This window comes from Pseudophryne corroboree, chromosome 4, assembly GCF_028390025.1.
Source record: "Pseudophryne corroboree isolate aPseCor3 chromosome 4, aPseCor3.hap2, whole genome shotgun sequence".
Taxonomy (NCBI): domain Eukaryota; kingdom Metazoa; phylum Chordata; class Amphibia; order Anura; family Myobatrachidae; genus Pseudophryne; species Pseudophryne corroboree.
The window spans coordinates 61,032,246-61,056,383 of NC_086447.1; the positions used below are offsets into that span (position 1 = coordinate 61,032,246).

The window sequence follows — 24,138 nt, forward strand, 5'->3', positions numbered from 1 at the left end:
TGATGGAGTGGAATGACCGGACCGGCACGTGCCCCGTCTGCTTATCACTGTGCAGCTCTAGGCCTCACAGCCTATATACAGCCCAGGTTAATGGTGAGGATGCTACAGAGGGTCTTTCAAGGTCATGGCTGTCCCCAGTTTATGTCTTGCCCCTGGCACCTCTGTATCTGTCACCTGAGCCACCATTCCTGGTGCGGCACCAGCGAGCCAATCATCTCTGTAGCTCCTACCAGACGTCAGACCGAGATCTCCTCCTGCAGCCAAGGTAGAGACACCACTGGGCTCCGGGACGTACGTGGCTTTTCACGTGACTTGAAGTGTGATGGTGTGTTTATTATTATTTCTTTATTATTAATAAAGCCATACGTGGTATTGGATAAAGTAGTCTCATTCATAACCCTATCTCAATATAAACATGGCAGCCTGTGAGGCCTGGATCAGACACATTACATTAAGTACAAACATCTGTTATTATAAAGCGGTGTCCCCCAGCACTGCACAGACTGTCATTCCTTGCTATTTCATAGTGACTACCCAGATGACCAACGCTATTCCCCTAGACATCTGAATGTGTAATAGGAAGAGAGGGGATGCGGTAAAGTGTCTGGCCGCCGGGAGTCCTCCGGTCAGTATACAGACGCCGAATTCATGCCCGGTGGAATTCCCGACACCCATAGAGTGGGAACAGAACCGCAAGGGGCGCCGTTGCGCTCGCCTCCCCCCCATCGACATTCGAAACAATGGGATCCCGGCGTCAGTATGGTGCCTGGCGGTCCCCCAAACGCCGGACACCCATACCCAACCCGAAGGGAGCACTGGTTACTTAGCTGTGATAAGTCGCCCGCAGACTACAGTAGGTGAATTATTTATTTACATGTCTCTTTCTGAGTAATACAGGGGGTTCCCCCGTCTCAGTGATTATTTCACTGTCATTCTACCATTTAGGTGGCTAATTGTTATCTCCATCCCCACCGTCCACATCTTTAACCCTAGCTATGGGGGCTGCCTCCTTGGGAGCCCAGTCCTTTGTCCCTAGAAGAGATTGGCACACCACAAGGGACAATGTGGCAGATGTATTAACCTGGAGAAGGCATAAGGAAGCGATAAACCAGTGATATGTGCAAGGTGTAAATGCTGATTTACTTACAGGACTAAAAGCAATACTTTAATACACTCAATACACTTTAAAATCAAGCCGCTGCGGCCGCTGTATGTAATCCTTAACCTAAGTACTTTTTACACAGTCAGCGTACAAAGGCCCGTACAGTGTACGCACTTTGGCCCTCATTCCGAGTTGTTCGCTCGCAAGCTGCTTTTAGCAGCTTTGCACACGCTAAGCCGCCGCCTACTGGGAGTGAATCTTAGCTTATCAAAATTGCGAACGAAAGATTCTCAAAATTGCGAATAGACAGTTCTTAGCAGTTTCTGAGTAGCTCCAGACTTACTCGGCATCTGCGATCAGTTCAGAGCTTGTCGTTCCTGGTTTGACGTCACAAACACACCCAGCGTTCGTCCAGACACTCCTCCGTTTCTTCAGCCACTCCCGCGTTTTTCCCAGAAACGGTAGCGTTTTTCCGCACACACCCATAAAACGGCCTGTTTCCGCCCAGAAACACCAACTTCCTGTCAATCACATTACGATCACCAGAACGAAGAAAAAACCTTGTAATGCCGTGAGTAAAATACCTAACTGCATAGCAAATTTACTTGGCGCAGTCGCAGTGCGGACATAGCGCATGCGCACTAAGCGGAAAATCGCTGCGATGCGAAGAAATTTACCGAGCGAACAACTCGGAATGACCCCCTTTGCGTACACACGCCACGATGGACGCACAAAGTACACGCAGTGCATGCACACACACACACCGACACGCTGAGAGCACTAGGCAGCTACACGTGTGTCTGAAATACACTTTATACCTTAGCAGGAAGGAGACACGACACCATTTGTATTTAAAATGTTGGGATCCGACCCACCAACATATAATTGCTGAAAGAGGGTTACAACAGATATACAATCACAATAACAGAAAAGAGGCTACAATCAATGGTACGTACGTTTGGTTTCGCCAGCGCCACGCGGTCCGGTGCTCAGTCAATCAGCAAGATGACCTTCAGAGAGAGATTGAGTGACCGGCTAGGCAGCTTGGCTTTTATACAGTTGGTAAAAACACAATACAATGGAAACTGTCACCTCTTCATCCATAGGTCAAAGGGCTGGTCATTTACAGTACAGGAGGGGTCATAGGTTGGTTTGAATAGGTGGGTGATGTCTGTTCCAGGTGTGCTTGCAGTTGGTCTCCACTGAGTTCCTGCCGAATATCAGAGTACAGTAAACACAGTATAATATTAATAGCTTGCTATCTTCTGCAAACTGCTACCGGAATGTTGCCCTTAAAATACCATACAGCTGGATACCAAACACCACCTCCTAACCTAATGCTATCCCCTCATATCCTGTAAAGGTGAATCCCTTTGTTGTTGTACCTTTTAAACAAGTATAACTTGCTGGTGTGGTGCGTGTGGGCTATGTGTACATTGTGCACTATGTTGATTAAATATGAGATATGTCTTTGTGGCTTTTCAATGCGAGTACCAATGCTACCATAATTACTCATACCATGCGCTAATACGCAGGACCGCGTGTGCGGTCCTACGCAACTTGCAAATATGTGCACGCACGGCAGAACACGTACGCGCACGGAGGCCATCTGTGTGGAGTTTGTACAAGATGTGTGTACTGTAATATTTTCCGACTTCGACAAAGGTGATAAATGCACCAGCCAATCAGCTCCAATATGCAAATTAACAGGAGCTGACTGGCTGGTGCGTTATCACCTTGCACTTATCACTGGTTTATCACTTCCTTATGCCTTCTCCAGGTTAATACATCAGCCCCACTGTAAGAAGAAAGGGGGAGAGGGGGGGGGGGGGGGGAGTAGATAATGAATTACAGGGGGAAAGGCCAAGCGGAGGTTTTATAGTTTTGTCCACACATTTTGAGGTGAGAGTAATTGGAGGTGGCTGCTGCTTCCCACCTGTGTACTGTGCCTCATGATAATGATAAGGGGATATTTTCACTGTGTCAGTAGCAATCCTGGTGGTGACTCCACTAGGCACTGTAATGAATATACTGATCCCGCCAGCAGCTCAGTAGCATCCTGGGTGCTGTGTCTTCACAGATATGCCAAGGCCACTAGTCCTGTGCCACCCCATCATGTGGTAGTCTGATGGAGGTGGTACCTGGGTATCGCTGCCATGCTGCAGACTTAGGGACAGGATCAGTAAGGCTACCGGGCTGCGGACTGAATGATGGGGAACTGGCGCTTGATCCATCTCCAGCACCACCGGAGCTTGTGCTAGGGTCTGACGTCTGTGGCCCCTTCACCATCCCATGTGCAGATCCTCATGCTTAGGAAACACAGCAGCTGTATGAGATGGATACAGAGACTGCGGCATCTTTTTCTGCAGTTGCCGATGCCGCTACAGAGTCCTTCCCTGGTGTCCAGCCGGGCGTCCGAATGCGCAAGGGCTGAGACCCTCACTGTCCATAGACTCTACAATGCTGCATCTTTACACGCACCATGCACCCCTGTGGGATTGATATGTAAAATGTCCAATGGATCGGGGCTCAGTTATTTCCTGACTTCTAGATTTTGCAGCTTCTACAAATGAGATTGCCGGTCAGCCCCCACCCCCTGCATGGTGCCACATCCGGCTGCCCTAAACCAGGCCTGGCAGCATGGAGACTACTAACTGGCTATTACAGTATGTTGACAGACTTTTACAGAAGCACTTCCCCCACACACACCCTCTGCAATTCTGCCAGCCTGATACCCCTGACAGTATGGGCTAGATTTGGAGGATATTTGTATATACAGTGCATCCGGAAAGTATTCACAGCGCTTCACTTTTTCCCCAGTTTGTTACGTTACAGCCTTATTCCAAAATGGAATAAATTAATTTTTCCCTCAAAACTCTACACACAATACCCCCATAATGACAACGTGAAAACAGTTTTTTTGAGATTTTTGCAAATTTATTACAAATAAAAAAATTAAGAAATCACATGTACATAAGTATTCACAGCCTTTGCCATGAAGCCTAAAATTGAGCTCAGGTGCATCCTGTTTCCATTGATCATCCTTGAGATGTTCCTACAGCTTATTTGTAGTCCACCTGTGGTAAATTCAGTTGATTGGACATGATTTGGAAAGGCACCCACCTGTCTATATAAGGTCCCACACTTGACAGTGCATGTCTGAGCACAAACCAAGCATGAAGTCAAAGGAATTGTCTGTAGACCTCCACATTCTCTGGTCTGATCAGACAGAGTGAACTCTTTGGCGTGAATGCCAGGTGTCATGTTTGGAGGATACCAGGCACCACTCATCACCAGGCCAATAGCATCCCTACAGTGAAGCATGGTGGTGGCAGCATCATGCTGTGGGGATGTTTTTCAGCGGCAGGAACTGGGAGACTAGTCAGGATAGAGGTAAAGATGAATGCAGCAATGTACAGAGACATCCTGGATAAAAACGTGCTCCAGAGCGCTCTTGACCTCAGGCTGGGACGACGGTTCATCTTTCAACAGGACAACGACCCTAAGCACACAGCGAAGATATAAAAGGAGTGGCTTCAGGACAACTCTGTGAATGTCCTTGAGTGGCCCAGCCAGAGCCCAGACTTGAAACCGATAGAACATCTCTGGAGAGATCTGAAAATGGCTGTGCACCGACGCTTCCCATCCAACCTGATGGAGCTTGAGAGGTGCTGCAAAGAGGAATGGGCGAAACTGCCCAAAGATAGGTGTGCCAAGCTTGTGGCATCATATTCAAAAAGACTTGAGACTGTAATTGTTGCCAAAGGTGCATCAACAAAGTATTGAGCAAAGGCTGTAAATACTTATGTACATGTGATTTCTTTCTTTTTTTATTTTGAATAAATTAGCACTGGTTTTAACGTAGAATCCATTCGCACAGGCGATCGCAAGGAGATTGACAGGAAGAGGGCGTTTATGTGTGTCAACTGACCGTTTTCTGGGAGTGGTAGGGAAAACGCAGGCGTGTCCGGGCATTTGGAGGGCGGGTGTCTGACGTCAATTCCGGGACCGAACAGGCTGAAGTGATCGCAAGGGCTGAGTAAGTTCGGACCTACTCAGAAACTGCACAAACTGTTTTTGCAGAGCTTGGCTGTACAGGCGTTCCCAGATTTGCAAAGCGAAAATACACTCCCCCCGTGGGCGGCGACTATGCATTTGCACGGCTGCTTAAAACAGCTAGTGAGCGATCAACTCGGAATGAGGGCCATTGTGTGTAGAATTTTGAGGGAAGAATTCATTTATTCCATTTTGGAATAAGGCTGTAACATAAAATAAAGAAAAAGTAAAGTGCTGTGAATATTTTCCGGATGCACTGTATTTTCATTTACAGGTTGAGTATCCCATATCCAAAATGCTTGGGACCAGAAGTATTTTGGATATCGTATTTTTCCGTATTTTGGAATAATTGCATACCACAATGAGATATCATGGCGATGGGACCCTATACACACAGCCTGAAGGTCATTTAATACAATATTTTTTATTCTTTTGTGTATTAAACAAAGATTGAGTACATTGAGCCATCAGAAAACAAAGGTTTCACTATCTCACTCAAAAAATTCCGTATTTCGGGATATTTGGATATGGGATACTCAACCTGTATTAGTTTCTTTATAGGGGTAGATGCAGAGCATAGGCAAGGAGACCAGCTTGTAGCCCATAGCAGTGTCCACAGCAGGGCAGAGTATTTCAGGAGAATGCTGGGTGTGCTAGTATTATGGGAGTCAGTGACCTGTCCACGCTTATGTTACATTTCTCCCTTCCCTGGCCCTGTCAGCCACCCTGTAAGTAAGCATCCTCCACCGTCTTGGTCTCTAACCTCGCACCGATAGTGCCAGAGGCTGTGTTATTTGTGTGTCTGCCTCTCTGTGCATGAAAGCTCCTCAGGAACAACGCAGTCTCCCCAGCTCTCCATTGTGTAACGTGAAGCTCCCTCAGCAGCGTCTTGTCAGCCAGGCTTATTGTATAACAGTAGATAGACTGAGGACTGGCTCTGCACGCACTGCAAATCACTTCATCAATCACTGCTCCGTACTCCTGCGCATGCCGTGCTGACAGTTCTCCTGTGCGGCGGCCATCTTCTGCCTCCTCATCCGCCGGCTGAGAGATAATGGCCGAGCACACGCTGCAACGTTCTCTAACCGCTCACTGCGGGCGCATCTAAGTCTTACATTTGCACTATATGGCAATTTAAATAGTACAAAAAATAAAAAGTATTTTTTTTCCCTAACTCAGTGTAATCTAATTGAATCCACTTACAATTGGATAATGCAGTTTGGATACTTATATTCTGATTTTTTTTTTTTTTTTCTGTATTATTAAACCGAGCAACACTTTATAGTAACGGAGAAGAGGTCTGTACAGTGTGATCTATACATGAGACGCACAACGTGCTGCTGCAGAGACAGAGAATATAATACCTCTTAGTGGAGCTTTACCGTTATATGCCTAATACAGGGCATAGAGTCTTACAGTATAGGAGCCGGGCACAGCGTACATTTTCTTTTATATTATCTGCTTATAGTATTGTGCAGAACCCAATACAAATCCATTCTGCGCCCCATCTCACTTCTGTACCGCCATCCAAATCCATCATATGTGCTCTTTCTTCTCTACCCCCCATCCAAATCCATCATATGTGCTCTTTCTTCTCTACCCCCATCCAAATCCATCATATGTGCTCTTTCTTCTCTACCCCCTTCCAAATCCATCATATGTGCTCTTTCTTCTCTACCCCCTTCCAAATCCATCATATGTGCTCTTTCTTCTCTACCCCCTTCCAAATCCATCATATGTGCTCTTTCTTCTCTACCCCCTTCCAAATCCATCATATGTGCTCTTTCTTCTCAACCCCCATCCAAATCCATCATATGTGCTCTTTCTTCTCTACCCCCTTCCAAATCCATCATATGTGCTCTTTCTTCTCTACCCCCCTCCAAATCCATCATATATGCTCTTTCTTCTCTACCCCCTTCCAAATCCATCATATGTGCTCTTTCTTCTCTACCCCCTTCCAAATCCATCATATGTGCTCTTTCTTCTCAACCCCCATCCAAATCCATCATATGTGCTCTTTCTTCTCTACCCCCTTCCAAATCCATCATATGTGCTCTTTCTTCTCTACCCCCCTCCAAATCCATCATATATGCTCTTTCTTCTCTACCCCCTTCCAAATCCATCATATGCGCTCTTTCTTCTCTACCCCCATCCAAATCCATCATATGTGCTCTTTCTTCTCTACCCCCTTCCAAATCCATCATATGTGCTCTTTCTTCTCTACCCCCTTCCAAATCCATCATATGTGCTCTTTCTTCTCTACCCCCTTCCAAATCCATCATATGTGCTCTTTCTTCTCTACCTCCCTCCAAATCCATCATATGCGCTCTTTCTTCTCTACCCCCCTCCAAATCCATCATATGCGCTCTTTCTTCTCTACCCCCCTCCAAATCCATCATATGCGCTCTTTCTTCTCTACCCCCCTCCAAATCCATCATATGTGCTCTTTCTTCTCTACCCCCATCCAAATCCATCATATGTGGTCTTTCTTCTCTACCCCCTTCCAAATCCATCATATGTGCTCTTTCTTCTCTACCCCCTTCCAAATCCATCATATGTGCTCTTTCTTCTCTACCCCCTTCCAAATCCATCATATGTGCTCTTTCTTCTCTACCTCCCTCCAAATCCATCATATGCGCTCTTTCTTCTCTACCCCCCTCCAAATCCATCATATGTGCTCTTTCTTCTCTACCCCCATCCAAATCCATCATATGTGCTCTTTCTTCTCTACCCCCTTCCAAATCCATCATATATGCTCTTTCTTCTCTACCCCCTTCCAAATCCATCATATATGCTCTTTCTTCTCTACCTCCCTTCAAATCCATCATATGCGCTCTTTCTTCTCTACCCCCCTCCAAATCCATCATATATGCTCTTTCTCTGACGTCCTAGTGGATGCTGGGGACTCCGTAAGGACCATGGGGAATAGACGGGCTCCGCAGGAGACTGGGCACTCTAAAAGAAAGATTAGATACTATCTGGTGTGCACTGGCTCCTCCCTCTATGCCCCTCCTTCAGACCTCAGTTAGAATCTGTGCCCGGCCTGAGCTGGATGCACCTAGTGGGCTCTCCTGAGCCTGCTAGTAAAGAAAGTAATGTTAGGTTTTTTATTTTCAGTGAGATCTGCTGGCAACAGACTCACTGCTACGTGGGACCGAGGGGAGAGAAGCAAACGTACCTGTTCACAGCTAGGTTGCGCTTCTTAGGCTACTGGACACCATTAGCTCCAGAGGGTTCGAACACAGGCAAAGGTCCTCGGTCGTCCGCGCCGCCGTCCCCCTCGCAGAGCCAGAAGATCAGAAGTTGGTGATGAAATCGGCGGCCGAAGACTCCTGTCTTCATTAAGGTAGCGCACAGCACCGCAGCTGTGCGCCATTGCTCCCACTGCACACCACACACTCCGGTCACTGTAGGGTGCAGGGCGCTGGGGGGGGGGGGGGGGCGTCCTGGGCAGCAATAAGAATACCTTTGGCATAAAAAAGACACCTAATACAGTCTGTGACTGTATATGTGTAAAACCCCCGCCATTTTTTAGTCAGAAACAGCGGGACAGAAGCCCGCCGCTGAGTTGGCGGGGCCTTCTTCCTCAGCACACCAGCGCCATTTCTCTTCACAGCTCCGCTGGAAGGACGCTCCCCAGGATCTCCCCTGCAGTCTCCTGGCACTAAGAGGGTAAAAAGAGAGGGGGGGGGGGCACATAAATTTAGGCAAAAGGTGTATTGATACAGCAGCTATTGGGAAAAATTCACTTCTGGTAGTGTGTATCCCTGTGTATATAGTGCTGTGGTGTGTGCTGGCATACTCTTTCTCTGTCTCCCCATAGACCTTGTGGGGTCCTGTCCTCAGTCAGAGCATTCCCTGTGTGTGTGCTGTGTGTCGGTACGGCTGTGTCGACATGTTTGATGAGGAGGGTTACGTGGACGCGGAGCAAGTGCAGATAAATGTGGTGTCGGTGCCGACACCTGATTGGATGGATATGGGGAAGGTCTTAAATGACCATGTAAACTCATTACATAAGAGATTTGATTATGTTGCTGCTGGGGGACAGCCGGGCTCTCAACCCGGGCCTGCCCAGGCGCCTCAGAGGCCGTCAGCGTCTCAAAAACGCCCACTATCTCAGTTGGTTGACACAGATGTCGACACGGAGTCCGACTCCAGCGTCGACGAGGATGAAGCACTATTACAGCCCAAAATGACTAAGGCCATCCGATACATGATTATTGCAATGAAAAATTTATTACACATTTCAGAGGCTGAACCTGTCCCTGACAAGAGGGTAAATATGTTTGGGGAGAAAAAGCAGCCAGTGATTTTTCCCCCGTCACATGAATTAAATGAGTTATGTGAAGAAGCGTGGTCTTCCCCTGATAAGAAAGTGGTGATTCCCAAGAGAATACTAATGGCGTACCCTTTCCCGCAAACGGATAGGTTACGCTGGGAATCCTCCCCTAGGGTTGACAAGGCCCTGACGCGCTTATCTAAAAGAGTGGCCCTGCCGTCTCAGGATACGGCCGCCCTAAAGGAACCTGCGGATAGGAAGCAGGAAGGTATCTTGAAGTCTGTGTATACACACTCTGGTACTCTACTGAGACCGGCTATTGCTTCAGCTTGGATGTGCAGTGCTGTTGCAGCATGGACAGATACTCTGTCAGAGGGGTTGGATACCCTGGACAGGGATACCGTATTGCTAACACTTAGCCATATTAAAGACGTCGTCTTATATATGCGGGATGCCCAGAGGGACATTTGCCTGCTGGGCTCTCGAATAAATGCAATGTCCATTTCTGCCAGGAGGGTCTTATGGACTCGGCAATGGACAGGGGATGCCGACTCTAAAAAACACATGGAGGTTTTGCCTTATAAGGGTGAGGAATTGTTTGGGGACGGTCTCTCGGGCCTCGTATCCACAGCGACAGCTGGAAAGTCGACTTTCTTGCCACAGGTTTCCTCACAGCCTAAGAAAGCACCGTATTACCAAATGCAGTCCTTTCGTTGCTCAAAAAAGCAAGAGTCAGAGGTGCATCCTTTCTTGCCAGAGGCAGGGGTAGAGGAAAGAAGCTGCACCATGCAGCCAGTTCTCAGGAACAAAAGTCCTCCCCTGCTTCCACTAAGTCCACCGCATGACGCTGGGGCTCCACAGGCGGAGCCAGGAGCGGTGGGGGCGCGTCTCTGAAATTTCTGCAACCAGTGGGTTCGCTCACAAGTGGATCCTTGGGCTATACAAATTGTATCTCAGGGATACAAGCTGGAATTCGAAGTGACGCCCCCTCACTGTTAACTAAAATCCGCCTTGCCAGCTTCTCCCACGGGGAGGGAGATAGTCCTGACGGCTATTCACAAGTTGTACCTCCAGCAAGTGATAATAATGGTACCCCCCCTTCAGCAGGGAAGGGGTTACTATTCCACACTGTTTGTGGTACCGAAACCGGACGGTTCGGTAAGACCCATTCTAAATTTAAAATCCTTGAACATTTACATGAAAAAGTTCAGGTTCAAAATGGAATCGCTCAGAGCGGTCATTGCCAGCCTGGAAGAGGGGGATTTTATGGTATCTCTGGACATCAAGGATGCGTACTTGCATGTCCCCATTTATCCGCCTCACCAGGAGTACCTCAGTTTTGTGGTACAGGACTGTCATTACCAATTCCAGACGTTGCCGTTTGGTCTATCCACGGCACCGAGAGTCTTTACCAAGGTAATGGCGGAGATGATGGTACTGCTCCGGAAGCAAGGAGTTACAGTTATCCCGTACTTGGACGATCTCCTCATGAAGGCGAGGTCCAGAGAGCAGTTGTTGGTCAGCGTAGCGCACTCTCAGGAAGTGTTGCTACGGCACGGCTGGATTCTGAATATTCCAAAGTCGCAGCTGATTCCTACGACGCGTCTGCCCTTCCTGGGTATGATTCTGGACACAGAACAGAAGAAGGTATTTCTCCCGGAGGAGAAGGCTCAGGAGTTAGTGACCATGGTCAGGGATCTCCTGAAACGAAAGCAGGTGTCGGTGCATCACTGCACGCGAGTCCTGGGAAAGATGGTAGCGTCATACGAAGCCATTCCTTTCGGCAGGTTCCATGCCAGGATCTTTCAGTGGGATCTGTTGGACAAGTGGTCCGGATCGCATCTTCAGATGCATCGGCTGATCGCCCTGTCCCCGAGGGCCAGGGTGTCTTTTCTGTGGTGGCTGCAGAGTGCTCATCTTCTCGAGGGCCGCAGGTTCGGCATACAGGACTGGGTCCTGGTGACCACGGATGCAAGCCTCCGCGGATGGGGGGCAGTCACTCAGGGAAGAAACTTCCAGGGGCTGTGGTCAAGTCAGGAGACTCGTCTGCACATAAACATACTGGAATTAAGGGCCATATACAACGCCCTGAGTCAAGCGGAGCCCCTGCTTCGAGACCAACCAGTGCTGATTCAGTCAGACAACATCACGGCAGTCGCCCATGTAAACCGACAGGGCGGCACAAGAAGCAGGGTGGCGATGGCGGAAGCCACAAGGATTCTTCGTTGGGCGGAGAATCACGTACAAGCACTGTCAGCAGTGTTCATTCCGGGAGTGGACAACTGGGAAGCAGACTTCCTCAGCAGGCACGACCTCCACCCGGGAGAGCGGGGACTTCATCAAGAAGTCTTCGAGCAGATTGCAAATCGGTGGGAACGGCCACAGGTGGACATGATGGCGTCCCGCCTAAACAAAAAGCTAAAAAAATATTGCGCCAGGTCAAGGGACCCTCAGGCGATAGCTGTGGACGCACTGGTAACTCCATGGGTGTTCCAGTCGGTATATGTGTTTCCTCCTCTTCCTCTCATACACAAGGTACTGAGAATAGTAAGAAAAAGAGGAGTGAGAACAATACTCATTGTTCCGGATTGGCCAAGAAGGACTTGGTACCCAGAACTTCAAGAGATGGTCACAGAGGACCCATGGCCTCTGCCTCTCAGACAGGACCTGTTGCAGCAGGGGCCCTGTCTGTTCCAAGACTTACCGCGGCTGCGTTTGACGGCATGGCAGTTGAACGCCGGATCCTAGCGGAAAAGGGTATACCGGATGAAGTAATTCCTACGCTGATGAGAGCTAGGAAGGATGTGACAGCAAAGCATTATCACCGCATATGGCGGAAATATGTTGCTTGGTGTGAGGCCAGGAAGGCCCCTACAGAGGACTTCCAGTTGGGTCGTTTTCTGCATTTCCTACAGTCAGGTGTGACTATGGGCCTCAAATTAGGGTCCATAAAGGTTCAGATCTCGGCCCTATCCATTTTCTTTCAAAAGGAACTGGCTTCACTGCCTGAGGTTCAGACGTTTGTAAAGGGAGTGCTGCATATTCAGCCTCCTTTTGTGCCACCAGTGGCACCTTGGGATCTTAACGTTGTGTTGGATTTCCTGAAATCCCACTGGTTTGAGCCACTTAAGACCGTGGAGCTAAAATATCTCACGTGGAAAGTGGTCATGCTATTGGCCTTAGCTTCGGCTAGGCGTGTTTCAGAATTGGCGGCTTTGTCATGTAAAAGCCCCTATCTGATTTTCCATATGGACAGGGCAGAATTGAGGACTCGTCCCCAATTTCTCCCTAAGGTGGTATCATCGTTTCATTTGAACCAACCTATTGTGGTGCCTGCGGCTACTGGGGACTTGGAGGATTCCAAGTTGCTGGACGTAGTCCGGGCTTTGAAAATGTATGTTTCCAGAACGGCGGGAGTCAGAAAGTCTGACTCGCTGTTTATTCTGTATGCAGCCAACAAGGTTGGCGCTCCTGCTTCGAAGCAGACTATTGCTCGCTGGATCTGTAGCACGATTCAGCTGGCTCACTCTACGGCTGGATTGCTGCATCCAAAATCAGTAAAAGCCCATTCCACAAGGAAGGTGGGCTCTTCTTGGGCGGCTGCCCGAGGGGTCTCGGCTTTACAGCTTTGCCGAGCTGCTACTTGGTCGGGTTCAAACACATTTGCTAAGTTCTACAAGTTTGATACCCTGGCTGAGGAGGACCTTGAGTTTGCTCATTCGGTGCTGCAGAGTCGTCCGCACTCTCCCGCCCGTTTGGGAGCTTTGGTATAATCCCCATGGTCCTTACGGAGTCCCCAGCATCCACTAGGACGTCAGAGAAAATAAGAATTTACTCACCGGTAATTCTATTTCTCGTAGTCCGTAGTGGATGCTGGGTGCCCGTCCCAAGTGCGGACTTCTTCTGCAATACGTGTATATAGTTATTGCTTACTAAAGGGTTATTGTTATGAGCCATCCGTTGATTGAGGCTCAGTTGTTGTTCATACTGTTAACTGGGTATGGTTATCACAAGTTATACGGTGTGATTGGTGTGGCTGGTATGAGTCTTACCCTGGATTCCAAATCCTTTCCTTGTAGTGTCAGCTCTTCCGAGCACAGTTTCCCTAACTGAGGTCTGGAGGAGGGGCATAGAGGGAGGAGCCAGTGCACACCAGATAGTACCTAATCTTTCTTTTAGAGTGCCCAGTCTCCTGCGGAGCCAGTCTATTCCCCATGGTCCTTACGGAGTCCCCAGCATCCACTACGGACTACGAGAAATAGAAATACCGGTGAGTAAATTCTTATTTTCTTCTCTACCCCCTTCCAAATCCATCATATATACTCTTTCTTCTCTACCTCCCTCCAAATCCATCATATGCGCTCTTTCTTCTCTACCCCCCTCCAAATCCATCATATGAGCTCTTTCTTCTCTACCCCCATCCAAATCCATCATATGTGCTCTTTCTTCTCTACCCCCTTCCAAATCCATCATATGTGCTCTTTCTTCTCTACCCCCTTCCAAATCCATCATATGTGCTCTTTCTTCTCTACCCCCCTCCAAATCCATCATATATGCTCTTTCTTCTCTACCCCCTTCCAAATCCATCATATATGCTCTTTCTTCTCTACCTCCCTCCAAATCCATCATATGCGCTCTTTCTTCTCTACCCCCCTCCAAATCCATCATATATGCTCTTTCTTCTCTACCCCCTTCCAAATCCATCATATGTGCTCTTTCTTCTCTACCTCCCTCCAAATCCATCATATGTGCTCTTTCTTCTCTACCCCCTTCCAAATCCATCATATGTGCTCTTTCTTCTCTACACCTTCCAAATCCATCATATGTGCTCTTTCTTCTCTACCCCCTTCCAAATCCATCATATGTGCTCTTTCTTCTCTACCCCCTTCCAAATCCATCATATGTGCTCTTTCTTCTCTACCCCCTTCCAAATCCATCATATGTGCTCTTCTCTACCCCCCTCCAAATCCATCATATGTGCTCTTTCTTCTCTACCCCCCTCCAAATCCATCATATGCGCTCTTTCTTCTCTACCCCCCTCCAAATCCATCATATGCGCTCTTTCTTCTCTACCCCCCTCCAAATCCATCATATATGTTCTTTCTTCTCTACCCCCTTCCAAATCCATCATATGCGCTCTTTCTTCTCTACCCCCCTCCAAATCCATCATATATGCTCTTTCTTCTCTACCCCCTTCCAAATCCATCATATGTGCTCTTTCTTCTCTACCCCCGTCCAAATCACTCTTCTATCCTCCTCACCCAAGTTATGCCTTCTCCCGCTAGGTGATGATGCGCAGCAGTCAGCCTCTCACGGGGACCAATGGCAAGCGCTGTAAGGAAGACGAGAAGCTCATTAATGCCACGTTAAGACCAGGGAAACGAGGATACATCATAGACACCCGCACTCTGAACGTGGCTCAGCAAGCTCGAGCCAAGGGTGGCGGTTTTGAGCAGGACGCCTATTACCCGCAGTGGAGGAGGATTCACAAATCCATCGAAAGGTACCATGACCCTGTGTGTATATACTGTGCATATACCGCTTGCTGTCCTGTGTGTATATACCTGACACCACTGCATACAGCCGCCCTCTCACTGCTAGGAGACCTGTCCTGTGTATATACCTGACACACTGCATACAGCCGCCCCCCTTACTGCTAGGTGACCTTTCCTGTGTGTATATACCTGACACGCTGTATACAGCCGCCCCCCTTACTGCTAGGTGACCTGTCCTGTGTGTATATACTTGACACGCTGCATACAGCCGCCCTCCTTACTGCTAGGAGACCTGTCCTGTGTGTACATACCTGACACGCTGCATACAGCCGCCCCCCTTACTGCTAGGAGACCTGTCCTATGTGTATATACCTGACACGCTGCATACAGCCGCCCCCCTTACTACTAGGTGACCTTTCCTGTGTGTATATACCTGACACGCTGTATACAGCCGCCCTCCTTACTGCTAGGTGACCTTTCCTGTGTATATACTAGACACGCTGCATACAGCCACCCTCCTTACTGCTAGGAGACCTGTCCTGTGTGTATATACCTGACACGCTGTATACAGCCGCCCTCCTTACTGCTAGGAGACCTGTCCTGTGTGTATATACTTGACACGCTGCATACAGCCGCCCTCCTCATTGCTAGGTGACCTGTCCTGTGTGTATATACCTGACACGCTGCATACAGCCGCCCTCCTCATTGCTAGGTGACCTGTCCTGTGTGTATATACCTGACACGCTGCATACAGCCACCCTCCTCACTGCTAGCAGACCTGTCCTGTGTATATACCTGACACGCTGCATACAGCCACCCTCCTCACAGCTAGTAGACCTGTCCTGTGTATATACCTGACACGCTGCATACAGCCACCCTCCTCACTGCTAGGAGACCTGTCCTGTGTATATACCTGACACTCTGCATACAGCCACCCTCCTCACTGCTAGTAGACCTGTCCTGTGTATATACCTGACATGCTGCATACAGCCGCCCTCCTTACTGCTAGGAGACCTGTCCTGTGTATATACCTGACACAATGCATACAGCCGCCCTCCGTGCAGGATTGTCCGGGATCAGATGATTGGACGCAGGTGTTACTGGCTGGCAGGTGATGGAATTTCCAGCTTGCAGGGGCCCCTAGACCTATTAATTATAATGGTGCGGGAGGGTGTATCAGGGGCTGTTGTCTTTATATTGCTTCAGACATCCCTATTATAGCTCTAGTTATAATGCATACAAAGCATATATCCTTATTAATCTCTTGTATTTGGAACCCAACCTGGAGATAATTGTAATGTCACTCATATCGTGTTTCTCTTCACTGTAGATTCAACATCTTGCAGGAGAGTATGATTAAGCTTGTGGAGGCCTGTAACGACCAGTCCCACAACATGGACCGATGGTTAAGCAAGCTGGAGGCCTCAAACTGGCTGAGTCACATCAAGGAGATCCTGACCACCGCCTGCCTTGCGGCCCAGTGCATTGACCGGTGAGGATGGTTGGGTTAGGGAGCTCTGCGTGCACTGGTTGTGTAGTGGCATGCCAATAACTAGGGCTGGACAGGCATCCATACCCAGTACCTGATGCCCCTGCTAAATGCCTGCTAGCAACGAACTGTGGGAGTCGTTTTCATTTTATGTCATCATAGGGCTGTACTCAATAAGAGTCGGAAACTGCCGTCTTGTCGGAAAGACAGCAGTTTCCGACTGGAATAGGTCGGAAGGGGTTCCAACCTATTCAATAGGGGCACATTTTTCCGACAAGTCGGGAAACCCGACTTGTCGGAATGCTGTCGGAAAGCAGGTGGATCGTCGGAATAGCCGCGGATCCACCTGCTGCCGTCAGAAGCGGGGCCAAATCTGACAGGTTTTGGCCCCCTTTCCGACAAACTCAATCCGACTTGAAAACAAGTCGAATTGGGTGAGGAGACGGGGAGCGGTGCGGCGGGCTACGAGGATGATAGTACCTGCAGTGCCTCCTCCGCCGCCACACAGATCACTCCCGCTGCCAGCTCCGGCCGCCGCTGGAAGCTCCCCTGCCGACTGCTTCACGCTGCTCCCCCAACAGTCGGATTTGGCCGCTCTTTGAATAGGGGTTGTCGGGTCCATTCCGACAACTGCATGTCGGAATGGACCCGACTCTTATTGAATATACCCCATAGAAACATAGAATGTGACAGCAGATAAGAACCACTTGGCCCTTCTAGTCTGTCCCTTTTTTTACCATATTTTTATCTCAAACCTTATTTGATCCTCATTTCTGTGTAAGGATATCCCTATGTCTATCCCATGCATGTTTACATTGCTCTACTGTCTTAGCTTCTATCACCTAGGTTAAATATGTATACACTAGAAAAGAGGCGTCTAAGAGGAGACATTATTAATATCTTCAAATATCTAAAGGGTCATTACAAGGAGTTAGCAGGGGATCTGTTTATTAAAAGATCTCTGTATAGGACACGTGGGCATTCGCTGAGGCTAGAGGAGAGAAAATACCGTACACAACATAGGAAAGGGTTCTTCACAGTAAGGGCAATAAAGATTTGGAACTTCCTCCCGGAGAAGGTAATAATGGCGGACTCTGTAAATGCATTTAAAAATTGACTGGACAAGTATCCAGGGCTATAGCATTTAATATTTTGACATTAACTATCGGGGAGTGATACGAATTATAGTTGTTAATTGGTACTAAACCATTCATTTAGCAGGTGCATTATAAGGTGCACAACTTAATACAGAATACAGGTTGAACCCGATGGGCACTTTGCCTCTTTTCAACCTCATTAAATATGTTACCTCTGATGGGAGGCTATTCCACTTGTCCACTACTCTTTCTGTGAAGTAATTTTTCCTCAGATTTCCCCTGAACCTCCCCCCTTCCAGTCTCAGTGCATGTCCTCATGTCCTATTGCGTCTCTTTATTCGGATAATGTTTCCCTCCTGGACTTTGTTAAAACCCTTGATATATTTGAAAGTTTCTATCATGTCCCCCCTTTCCCTTCTCTGCTCCAAACTATACATATTGAGATTTCTTAGTCTTTCTGGGTATGTTTTGTGATGTAGGCCATGCCCCATTTTAGTAGCCCTTCTTTGTACATTCTCTAATGAATTAATATCCTTTTGAAGACATGGCCTCCAGAATTGAACACAGTATTCTAGATGAGGCCTTACCAATGACCTATACAGTGGCATTATTACTTCTTTCTTTCTGCTGCTGATTCCTCTCCCAATGCAGCCAAGCATCTGACTAGACTTCCTCATTGCTTTGTTACATTGCTTACCTGCCTTTATGTCACCTGCAATAGTGACTCCTAGATCCCTTTCCTCCTCCGTAGTTTCCAGTATAGTGCCATTAATATTATTTCTCTATCGTCCTTGTGGATGCTGGGGTTCCTGAAAGGACCATGGGGAATAGCGGCTCCGCAGGAGACAGGGCACAAAAAGTAAAGCTTTCCGATCAGGTGGTGTGCACTGGCTCCTCCCCCTATGACCCTCCTCCAGACTCCAGTTAGATTTTTGTGCCCGGCCGAGAAGGGTGCAATCTAGGTGGCTCTCCTAAAGAGCTGCTTAGAGAAAGTTTAGCTTAGGTTTTTTATTTTACAGTGAGTCCTGCTGGCAACAGGATCACTGCAACGAGGGACTTAGGGGAGAAGGAGTGAACTCACCTGCGTGCAGGATGGATTGGCTTCTTGGCTACTGGACATCAGCTCCAGAGGGACGATCACAGGTACAGCCTGGATGGTCACCGGAGCCGCGCCGCCGGCCCCCTTGCAGATGCTGAAGTAAGAAGAGGTCCAGAATCGGCGGCTGAAGACTCCTGCAGTCTTCTAAAGGTAGCGCACAGCACTGCAGCTGTGCGCCATTTTCCTCTCAGCACACTTCACACAGCAGTCACTGAGGGTGCAGGGCGCTGGGAGGGGGGCGCCCTGGGAGGCAAATGAAAACCTTTTTTGGCGAAAAATACCTCACATATAGCCCCCAGAGGCTATATGGAGATATTTAACCCCTGCCAAGATTCACTAAATAGCGGGAGACGAGCCCGCCGAAAAAGGGGCGGGGCCTATCTCCTCAGCACACAGCGCCATTTTCTCTCACAGAAAGCCTGGAGAGAAGGCTCCCAGGCTCTCCCCTGCACTGCACTACAGAAACAGGGTTAAAACAGAGAGGGGCGGCACTGATTTTGGCGATATTGAGATATATATAAAGATGCTATAAGGGAAAACACTTATATAAGGTTGTCCCTATATAATTATAGCGTTTTGGTGTGTGCTGGCAAACTCTCCCTCGGTCTCCCCAAAGGGCTAGTGTGGGTCCTGTCCTCTGTCAGAGCATTCCCGGTGTGTGTGCTGTGTGTCGGTACGTGTGTGTCGACATGTATGAGGACGATGTTGGTGAGGAGGCGGAGAAATTGCCTGTAATGGTGATGTCACTCTCTAGGGAGTCGACACCGGAATGGATGGCTTATTTAGAGAATTACGTGAGAATGTCAACACGCTGCAAGGTCGGTTGACGACGTGAGACGGCCGACAAACTATTAGTACCGGTCCAGGCGTCTCAGAAACACCGTCAGGGGCGTTAAAAACGCCCATTTACCTCAGTCGGTCGACACAGACACAGACACGGACACTGAATCCAGTGTCGACGGTGAATAAACAAACGTATTTCTCATTAGGGCCACACGTTAAGGGCAATGAAGGAGGTGTTGCATATTTCTGATACTACAAGTACCACAAAAAAGGGTATTATGTGGGAGTGAAAAAACTACCTGTAGTTTTTCCTGAATCAGATAAAATAAAATGAAGTGTGTGATGATGCGTGGGGTTACCCCGATAGCAAATATTGGCGTTATACCCTTTCCCGCCAGAAATTAGGGCGCGTTGGGAAACACCCCTTAGGGTGATAAGGCGCTCACACGCTTATAAAGTGGCGTTACCGTCTCCAGATACGGCCGCCCTCAAGGAGCCAGCTGATAGGAAGCTGGAAAGATATCCTAAAAAGTATATACACACATACGGTGGTTATACTGCGACCAGCGATCGCCATCAGCCTGGAGATGCAGTGCTGGGTTGGCTTGGTCGGATTCCCTGACTGAAAATATTTTATTCATATAGAGCATTTAATAGGATGCATTCTATATATATGTACGTGAGATGCACAGAGGGATATTTGCTCTCTGGCATCAAGAAAAGTACGTTGTCCATATCACCCAGAAGATGTCATGGACACGACAGTGGTCAGGTGATACAGATCCCATACGGCACATGGAAGTATTGCCGTATAAAGGGAAGGAGTTAGTTGGGGTCGGTCCATCGGACCTGGGGACCACGGCAACAGCTGGGAAATCCAACCTTTTTACCCCAAGTTACATCTCAGCTGAAAAAGACACCGTCTTTTCAGCCTCAATCCTTCCTTTCCCATGAGGGCATGCAGGCAAAAGGCCAGTCATATCTGCCCAGACATAGAGGTAAGGGAAGTAGACTGCAGCAGGCAGCCCCTTCCCAGGAAAAGAAGCCCTCCACCGCGTCTGCCAAGTCCTCAGCATGACGCTGGGGCCGTGCAAGCGGACTCAAGGTGGGGGGGTAGTCTCAAGAGTCTCAGCGCGCAGTGGGATCACTCGCAGGTTGACCCCTAGATAGTACAAGTATTATCACAGGGGTACAGATTGGAGAGTCGAGACATCTTCTCCTCGCAGGTTTCTGAAGTCTGCTTTACCAACGGCTCCCTCCGACAGGGAGGCAGCATTGGAAACAATTCACAAGCTGTATATCCAGCAGGTGATAATCAAAGTACCCCTCCTACAACAAGGAAAAGGGTATTATTTTTCCACACTATATTGTGGTACTGAAGCCAGACGGCTTGGTGAGACATAGTCTAAACTGAAATCTTTGAACACTTACATAAAAGGTTCAAATCGAGATGGAGTCACTCAGAGCAGTGATAGCGAACCGGAAAAAAGGGGACTATATGGTGTCCCTGGACATCAAGGATTACCTCCATGTCCAAATTTGCCCTTCTCAACAAGGGTACCTCTGGTTCGTGGTACAGAACTGTCAATATCAGTTTCAGACGATGCCGTTTGAATTATCCACGGCACCCCGGGCCTTTTACCAAGGTAATGGCCGAAAAGATGTTTCTTCAAAGAAAAAAGGCATCTAAATTATCCCTTACTTGGACGATATCCTGAAAAGGGCAAGTTCCAGAGAACAGTTGGAGGTCGGAAGAGCACTATCTAAAGTAGTTCTACGACAGCACGACTGGATTCTAAATATTCCAAGAATCGCAGCTGTTTTCCGACGATACGTCTGCTGTTCCTAGGAATGATTCTGGGCATAGTCCAGAAAAAGGTGTTCCTCCGGGAGGAAAAAGCCAAGGAGTTATTCGACCTAGTCAGAAACCTCCTAAAACCAGGCCAAGTATCAGTGCATCAATGCACAGGAGTCCTGGGAAAAATGGTGGCTTCTTACGAAGCGATTCCATTCGGCAGATCTCAGGGGATTTGCTGGACGAATGGTCCGGATCGCATTTTCAGATGCATCAGCGGATAATCCTGTCTCCAAGGACAAGGGTGTCTCTTCTGTGGGGACTGCAGAGTGCTCATCTTTTAGAGGGCAGCACACTCAGCATTCAGGACTGTGTTCTGGGGACCACGGATACCAGCCTGAGAGGCTGGGGAGTAGTCACACAGGGAAAAAATTTCCAAGGAAGTGTGGTCAAGTCTGGAGACTTCTCTCCACATGAATATACTGGAGCTAAGGGCAATTTACAATGCTCTGAGCCTAGGAAGACTCCTGCTTCAAAGTCAACCGGTGCTGATCCAGTAGGACATCATCATGGCGGTCGCCCACGTTATCAGACGGGGCGACACAAGAAGCAGGAGGGCAATGACAGCAAGGATTCTTCGCTGGGCGGAAAATCATGTGATAACACTGTCAGCAGTGTTCGTTCCGGGAGTGGGCAACTGGGAAGATTTCCTCAGCATAAATGAATTCCACCCGGAAAAGTGGAAACTTAATCTGGAAGTTTCCACATGATTGTAAACCGTTGGGAAAGACCAAAGGTGGTTATGATGGCGTCCCACCTGAAGTGCCAGGTCAAGAGACACTCAGGCAATAGCTGGGACGCTCTGGTAACACCGTCGGTGTACCAGTCGGTGTATGTGTTCCATCCTCTGCTTTTCATACCCAATGTATTGAAAATGATAGGAAGGAGAGGAGTAAGAACTATACTCGTGGCTCCGGTTTGGCCAAGAAGGACTTGGTTCCCGGAACTTCAAGAGATACTAAGAAGGGTCTTGATTCGGCAAGAACCGTGTCTGTTCCGGGACTTACCGCAGCTGCGTTGACGCCAAGGCGGGTGAACGCCGGATCCTAAGGGAAAGAGGCATTCCGGAAGAGGTCATCCCTACCCTGGTCAGAGCCAGGAAGGAGGTGACCGCACAACATTATCACCACTTAGGTGAAAATATGTGCCAGGGTGTGAGTCCAGGAAGGCTCCACGGAAGAATTTCAACTAGGTTAATTTCTACATTTCCTGCAAACAGGAGTGTCTATGGGTCTCAAATTGGGTCCATTAAGGTTCAAATTTCGGCCTGTTGATTTTCTTCCAGAAAGAAATTGGCTTCAGTTCCTGAAGTCCAGAAGTTGTTAAGGGAGTACTGCATATACAGCCCCTTTGATGTCTCCAGTGGCACTGGGCGATCTCAACGTAGTTTTGGGATTCCTAAAAAATCACATTGGTTTAAACAACTCAAATCTGTGGATTTGATATATCTCACATGGAAAATGACCATGCTGTTGGTCCTGGCCTGGGCCAGGCGAGTGTCAGAATTGGCGGCTTTATCTCACAAAGCCATATCTGATTGTCCATTCGGACAGAGCAAAGCTGCGGACTCGTCCCCAGTTTCTCCTTAAGGTGGTGTCAGCGTTTCACCTGAACCAGCTTATTGTGGTACCTGCGGCTACTAGGGACTTGGAGGACTCCAAGTTGCTGGATGTTATCAGGGCCCTGAAAATATAGTTTCCAGGTTGGCTGGAGTCAGGAAATCTGACTTGCTGTTTATCCTGTATGCACCCAACAATGCTGGGTGCTTCTGCTTCTAAGCAGTCGATTGCTCGTGGGATTGGTAGCACAATTCAACTTGCACATTCTGTGGCAGGCCTGCCACAGTCTAAATCTGTTAAGGCCCATTCCACAAGGAAGGTGGGCTCATCTTGGGCGGCTGCCCGAGGGGTCTCGGCATTACAACTTTGCCGAGCAGCTACGTGGTCGGGGGAGAACACGTTTGTAAAATTCTACAAATTTGATACCCTGGCAAAAGAGGACCTGGAGTTCTCTCATTCGGTGCTGCAGAGTCATCCGCACTCTCCCGCCCGTTTGGGAGCTTTGGTATAATCCCCATGGTCCTTTCAGGAACCCCAGCATCCACAAGGACGATAGAGAAAATAAGAATTTACTTACCGATAATTCTATTTCTCGGAGTCCGTAGTGGATGCTGGGCGCCCATCCCAAGTGCGGATTATCTGCAATACTTGTACATAGTTATTGCTAACTAAATCGGGTTATTGTTGTTGTGAGCCATCTTTTCAGAGGCTCCGCTGTTATCATACTGTTAACTGGGTTCAGATCACAGGTTGTACAGTGTGATTGGTGTGGCTGGTATGAGTCTTACCCGGGATTCAAAATTCCTCCCTTATTGTGTACGCTCGTCCGGGCACAGTACCTAACTGGAGTCTGGAGGAGGGTCATAGGGGGAGGAGCCAGTGCACACCACCTGATCGGAAAGCTTTACTTTTTGTGCCCTGTCTCCTGCGGAGCCGCTATTCCCCATGGTCCTTTCAGGAACCCCAGCATCCACTACGGACTCCGAGAAATAGAATTATCGGTAAGTAAATTCTTATTTTCTCTTACGTCCCAGAGGATGCTGGGGTCCACATTAGTACCATAGGGATATAGACGGGTCCACTAGGAGCCATTGGCACTTTAAGAGTTTAACATTGTGGGCTGGCTCCTCCCTCTATGCCCCTCCTACCAGACTCAGTTTAGAAAATGTGCCCGGAGGAGCCAGTCACAGCTAGGGGAGCTCCATAGGAGTTTTTCTAGTTTTATTGTTTTTATTAGAGTTAGGCACAGGGAGGCTGCTGGCAACAGCCTCCCTGCTTCGTGGGACTTAGGGGGGGGAGTAGTGTCCAAACCTGAGAGGTTAGT

The 24,138-nt window shown here is 48.5% G+C and overlaps 1 protein-coding gene across 2 annotated transcripts in view; it reads left to right on the forward strand.

Annotated features, from left to right (window-relative positions):
- Positions 1-24,138, forward strand: part of MTMR9 (myotubularin related protein 9) — a 163,377-nt gene that overhangs the window by 107,725 nt on the left and 31,514 nt on the right. For both annotated transcript variants that reach the window (XM_063915089.1, XM_063915088.1), the window contains exons 5-6: positions 14,723-14,940; positions 16,263-16,424. In XM_063915089.1, coding sequence (XP_063771159.1) covers positions 14,723-14,940; positions 16,263-16,424 — 380 coding nt within the window. The remainder of the gene's footprint in view (positions 1-14,722; positions 14,941-16,262; positions 16,425-24,138) is intronic.